The following is a 6,967-nucleotide window of genomic DNA, read 5'->3' as shown; positions in this document are numbered from 1 at the left end:
ATATATATATATATATATATATATATATATATATATATATATATTTAGATTTTAGTGGTATAAAATTAAATCTGTTACTTACGTTCTTTAATTTAGTATGGGATTTTAATTTGGTAGTTCTTGATATCAAATTTTTTATATGAATAATATATAAAGTTTTATGAAATTTAACTTGGTGCCAATTGTTGGCTATAACTTGATTTAAATAAAGTAAATTTTGTGATATAATAATTTTTGAAAGAAAATTAAAGCTATTATTTGAGTTGGAATAGAAAACCTTTCAATGAGAATACAAAAATATAACATATTTTGTTATATATAAATTAATAAAGATACTACTTTTTTCGAAGAACGCGTACTTTTAATGCCTTTTTTACTTTTTTTAAAAAAGTAAATTTGATTAGTTATCGACACATCTAGACTTTTTTTTCATGTAGTCTTTCAACCGTCTGTGAATGATGCATATTATATTGTTTTGTAGGTAACTCGAATCTCCACGGAGAAAGTACAACTAATTCGACATATCTATGCAATTTGAAGCACAAGCTTCTACGTTGTTCTATGCTCTCTGAAGAAGGTTTAAAATGAGCCGTATCATGTAAGCACGCGAAATCTCGAATGTATTAAATTAGCTTTTTAATTTATTATTATTTTATTTTTGCGCACTAATTTCCGCGTCCGACTCTTATTGCCCTCTATCCTATTATTTTTATTATTAGGGAGTCTTTATTATCTATATTATTATCTATAGAGACAATCATTTTCACCCACAAACACATTAAAATCTCCATTGATAAAGATTTTGAATTTTAATACAATATATAATAAATACAATAATTCACATCAGATATCTTGGAATTATTCTTCATTTTTTGATAAAGTCTGGCAATCTTCAATGGTCTCAATAAATTACATGTTTTGCTGAGATCTGTACATCTTTTTATCAATTCTAAAAGTTCTCTATCTCTAAATAATTCTTTTATATAATATATGTGCCAGATCGGCTTTATGCTGTCCCCGTCTGGACGGCAGGAATATGTGACATATTGATGGAGTGCAGAGACAAATTTCGAAAAATTCATAATAATCGCAGGAGCATCTATATTTAATCTGCATTTAGAATCAAATATGGAATATGTCAATGTTGTGATTGTGTACTATACTAATTTCTCGTGCATATAATGACAAACACATTAATCCGTTTATCCATAATAAGGCCAATAATATTATAAAAGACATTTCGCTTAGATTAAAGTGCCGTCTCCTCAAATTTTATTAGATATTATCTTCATATAAAACAAGCAGATGAATAATCACACATTAATTGCTGATCCCGATGATATATTCTCGCATGCGTTATTATCGGAGTGAGTTATTATGATCTCTTATGGCGGGTGGATTGCTTTGTGTTTGGCCTTCTGCATGAAATTTAAATTATTACATTTTTATATTGATTATTAAATAATTATCTATCTTTTCACATCTAGATTGGATTTCTCTCTATATAGTTGCATGTGCTTTCGCATACATTGTCTTAGAATTTGTTAACTTTTATTATTCTTTATTATTCTTTATTATTATTATTCTTTTATTATTCTTTATTTATTCTTTATTTATTATTCTTTAATCTAATTATTGGATTTTCGCTTGTTATTTTTCTCTCATTACTTATCTGATCTCTATTTGGATTGATATGCATTTATGGAGCTGTAATCAAGATTATAAGGGTTTTTTTAAGTTTTTCCTTATCTTTACACTCTAGATTTTTAATTGTCTTTATCCAATCTATTTTAGTCTTGATCTTGTTGGTATAAGCATTACGCAGATTATGAGTTGTGTTCCTAGGTACTGCAGTTCCAAATTTTAACTGATCCAAAGAAAGAAAAACTAAACCGCATGGAAAGCATATGCATGGATGCAGTGGATTCTGGGCGACGCGGGGAGCGACAGCGCCACGGCGATGGAGGATGAGGTGCAATAAAAACTAGCTACGATTGATGCGATCTCAGAATTTTAATCTGAGCTCTAGAAGATCACTTTGCTTCTGCTTGCTTTAAAAAAGGTAAAGAAAAGCATTTCACATATTCTATGTATAATATAAAAATGATAATCATCAAGATAAGGACTGTTATTTTAGATAGAAAAAGAAGAAAATCATAATGCAGATGTATCTTTTCTTACTGGGCTCATAATCTGTTAAATTTTATTACTTGATCTATAGTATTGTAGTAAAATTAACAATGTACAGACTTTATCAGACAATTATTATTAGTCGTACATTATTAGTCGATCATGTTCATATATTAGTGCTAGTTGTCAGTCCAGTATACGTAACGGGAAACTGTAGACTTTCAGTATTGGCAGTTAACTGGCAGTAATAAAAAGGCACAATAACGCAATCGAGGGAATCGAGAACAATAAAACTCGAAGTCTCGAACAATAAAAATCTCAGTTTTAAGTACATCTACAGAATTGATCTGTTCAAATATAACAGTTCTTTGATCAAAAAAAGTTTCTGCTCTATATAAGGAATTTTGCAATTCTTTTTACATTTACAGTCAATAGATATGAAGCATGGACAAATGTAGGAAGTTAGAAGTTTATTACAATTGTGTGATTTAACAATTTACATTTATATGCAGAAATATCAAAAAGTTTCGCTTAATCGCTTAATGTGTATTTCTTGAATATTTCGATCTTGAATATTTCAAGATTCTTGAACTCAGATTTTTCTTTATCACTGTTGTAATAAGACTTTCGTTTATGCCAATACTTATTATAATATGAAGAAATCATTTGTACAACTCTGGTGTATTATCGGAATAGATGCTGTCAAATACAACAATTTAATTTTCTTAGCCATCGCACTATTGCTGAGAAAGTAATCTTCTGTGGAGGCAATTCGGAAGATAATCTACCTTTGTTCAAAACAACAGCGAATAACATAAGATGGAAGATTTATATTGGGTTGTCCGGAAAATTCGTGCCGACTAACCTATATAAGTTAATAAATGTATACTAAAATTTAAATCTTCTGCGTTTCAATTTTCCTTCAACATCGGTACGAACTTTCCGGATAACCCAATAGAACTTTAAAAGAGTCAAAAGTCAAAAAATCTTTAATCAAAAGTCAAATATGGAACAAGTGTGATTTTTTCGAGAAATATCCAAGTAGAACAACAAGTCATTATAATATCAAAAATATGTCAAAATTCTAAAATGATCATTAAAAGTCATTTTTTAATCATTTCCGATTAGGAAATTTGACGTTATCGTGACTTATGATTGGTTAGGTTGATTATATTCGGAATTTTCTTGTTTTCCCATCCATAATAAAGAAAAAAAATAAAAGCAACAAAAAACAAAGGAAGCCAATGTATATGTGTTAAGGTGCCATTACATAATGTCAAGCATCGAGCATCTCTGCAGAACATTATTGCGCAGAAGTTTGAATCTCTAGATTCCTGCGCAATAATCTTCTGCACAACTTCTTGAAAATGGTAAATTATGAGAAGTTATGTTCTGATAGACACTATTATCCTAACATATAATGCTGAAAATTATATTTATTTACATTATATAGTGTAAATAAGATTCCACTATTAATGTATCTTATACATTAAATTCAATTTCAGTAAAATTATTAAATATATTACTACTCATGCTCTGACATTCGACACTTGACTCTGCCATGTAAAAGTACCTTAACGCATTATCTTTGTTGGAATCGCCAATAAATACCTTTATAGTTCTCTGACCGATGCGTACACGCGGAGCAACAACAAGTAAGAACTAGAATACTTATAATTAATAAAAGTATGGCTACCGTCAGTAGCGGTCATATGAATGAAATAGGGATTCTATAAGGTCTTTCAATAAGGACGCTCGATTTTTAAATGTAAATAAAACAAGTTGTGTATGAGATATTCACTCAATTTTTTTTATTTGAAAGAATATTTTATGGCATTAAGTATGGAATATAATCGCTCAAATGTCCGCCGCGGCAGTGATCGCTTGGTGACACGTATTCGGGCGGTCCAATTTTCGATGACCTTCTCGCATAAATCTGGCTGAATATGCTGGATGGCTTTTGTTATGTTGACTTTGAGAGCATCAATTGTTTGCGGTTTATTCGTATAGACCTGTGATTTAAAATAATCCCAAAGGAAGAAGTCTAAAGGCGTTAAATCGCACGATGGCCAGTTCACGTCGCCGCTGCACGAGATAGCCCTCAAATCGCTCGTGCAGAATGTCCATCGTGGCATGCAGTGTGGCATGTAGCGCTATCCTATTGGAACCACATGTTATCGGTATCCATATCATCCATTTTAGGCCACAAGAAGTTGCTTATCATCGATCTGTAGTGCTCGCCGTTGACGGTTATGGCAACGCCAGCTTCGTTTTGGAAGAAGTACGGACCGATGATTCCGCCAGACCAAAATCCGCACCAAACAGTGACTTTCTCGGGATGCATTTAGAACTGGTGTATCTCGCGTGGATTGGTATCGTCCCAAATTCAACAATTTTGCTTGTTCATATATTCATTCATCTAAAAATGGGCCTCATCGCTAAAAATGATTTGTTTGGCGAAATTTGGGTTAACTTCCAACCTCCAGAACCCAATCAGCGAACACACGGCGTTGTCTATGGTCGTTTACTTTAATTTCCTGGGTCAATTGAATTTTATAGGTGTGCAGATCCAAGTTCCGACGCAAAATTCGCCAAGTTGAAGTCGCAGAAAGACCAAGTTCTTGTGAACGACAAGAAATTGATCGCCTCGGGTTTTCCCATACACTCTCACGCACAGCAGCGATGTTTTCAGCAGACCTTGCGTTTCGGCAACGTAATGGTGTTGGCTGATTATTTATCGAACCGGTTGACTCGGCCACCAAACGTCGAATAGTTGAATCGAACGGTTGTGGCGGAAGAATAAAAATCACGTAATGCGCGGAACGTTTCTCGAACGGAGCACTGATTTTGATAATAAAATTTTATGATTTGCACACGTTGCTCAACACTATGACCTTCCATGGTGATTTGCCATACATTACTAAACAATTCACAACAAATTTGACAGATGTCATTTTAACAACATGGCTACTATGATTTAACAAATTTCGAGCGTCCCTATTGAAAGATCCTATATAATCAGATTTTGACGAATGTGAACAAAAATGGCAGATAAAAAGAGATAATAGATATTTCTTTCTCGTATGAACGCATGTGCAGAAAGTGTTAGAATTTGTGACGGCAATACCTGAAGAAACTCAATCGAGTTGATCAATTGAATGAATGTTCAATTGAAATTTGTTAATTTTCTCTTTGTCCGAGATTTCGAAGCAATTTCTAATCTTTTTGATACTAAGGCTTATATTTACTCTATTTATAGCTACCCGAAAAAAAAAGTTTTATATATAATTACATATAATTATCCAAACAGAACAAGTTATTATGATATCAAATGATGTCAAAATGACTAAAATGATCATTAAAAGTCATTTTTCAATTATTTCCGATTCATTTTAATGTCATTTTGACGTTATCATGACTTGTTATTCTGTTTGGGTATATAATTATATATAATATAAAATTAACATATTTTATATATAATTACATTACATTTATAAAATATATACATATATATATATATTTTTTCCCAGTATCTATCTCTTCTTTTCTTTGCTCTTGTTTTCCGATAATGTATGAAGCTATCCAAAGAATACCGAGTAGACTAAAGTAAAGAACTAATTAAAAGTTGTGCCTGTTTTCGCCAAACGCTTATTATAATATCTCTTTCAAATCGGAAGTTTACAGCCATAAGGCGCAAAATGTTCAAATATTAATCTGATTTGATTCAAATATTTTTGATTTAGTTTGCTGTCATTATGCGCAAAAGAATTTATTATATTCTTATACACACAGAAAAAAGATTATCCAACGTAGCTAAAATATAGCTGTGACAACTTTTAGCAATAACAGCAAAGTTTGAACCAGCAACTGATATTTAGCTGATATTATTAAATTCTTTTTTTGTGTGTACTCTAATCGATGTTTTCTGCTTTATTAATAATGTTTTCAATAATAGATTTAAAAACTTGACTATTCGTAGAACCTGATGTAAATTCATATGTAACAATCTGTGTTCATCGAGTGACAATTCCAGGAAGTAAAAAAAACAATAAGTGACTTGCGAGTTAGAGGTTTTTAATAATGAGTACTCATTTGTGTTTTATTCTCAGTTGCTAGGTTGTGAGTTCACTCAGATTTATATCTGTCGACGTATACAATATAATAAAAAAACTTATCAAATATTATCTTATCCACGATAATCTTTATCTATTAGGTGTACAACTTTGCTTCCGCCGTTTTCCTATAGATGGCTTTAGCGGTAAGTGGTGGTCGAAATAAATAGATCATAAACGTCATACAATAAATTTGGGCATCTGTCAACATAACCCCATAGAAACATTAGTCGATTTGTGTCTGCATCATAAAGTTATTCTCGATTGAAAATGTCAGTTTACGAGCCAAATTCTCGTCATTTGCGGGAGGTTTTAATTTTTTGCTTCAATATGAAGAAATTTGTGGCTGAGGCTCATCGAATGCTCTCAAATACTTATGGTGAGGCCGCTATTAGTGAAAGAATGTGTCGTGAGTGGTTTCAACGCTTCAAGAACGGTGATTTTGATGTCGAAGACCGGCATAGCGATGGAAGAGAGAAGGTTTTTCGAAGATGCAGAATTGGAGGCATTACTTAAGCAAGATTCGTGTCAAAATCAAGAAGAATTGGCACGATCATTGGGAGTGACTCAACAAGCCATTTCAAAACGCCTCAAAGCCATGGGAATGATTCAGAAGCAAGGAAATTGGGTGCCGTACGAATTGAAGCCGAGAGATGTTGAACGGCGTTTGTTTGCTTGTGAACAGCTGCTTGAAAGGCAAAGACGGAAGGGATTTCTGCATTGCA

The 6,967-nt window shown here is 32.3% G+C and overlaps 1 protein-coding gene across 1 annotated transcript in view; it reads left to right on the top strand.

The window, feature by feature from the left end:
* The first annotated feature begins 1,997 nt into the window (after positions 1–1,997).
* The window catches only part of LOC105620104 (putative fatty acyl-CoA reductase CG5065), a 30,109-nt gene continuing 25,139 nt past the window's right edge, over positions 1,998–6,967 (top strand). The window contains 2 exon segments of the mRNA XM_012201610.1: positions 1,998–2,026; positions 2,028–2,062. Coding sequence (XP_012057000.1) covers positions 1,998–2,026; positions 2,028–2,062 — 64 coding nt within the window.

Source organism: Atta cephalotes (genome assembly GCF_000143395.1).
Source record: "Atta cephalotes unplaced genomic scaffold scaffold00024, whole genome shotgun sequence".
Taxonomy (NCBI): domain Eukaryota; kingdom Metazoa; phylum Arthropoda; class Insecta; order Hymenoptera; family Formicidae; genus Atta; species Atta cephalotes.
The sequence above is the reverse complement of the archived record's forward strand: the minus strand, read 5'-3'. Positions and strand labels throughout refer to the sequence as shown.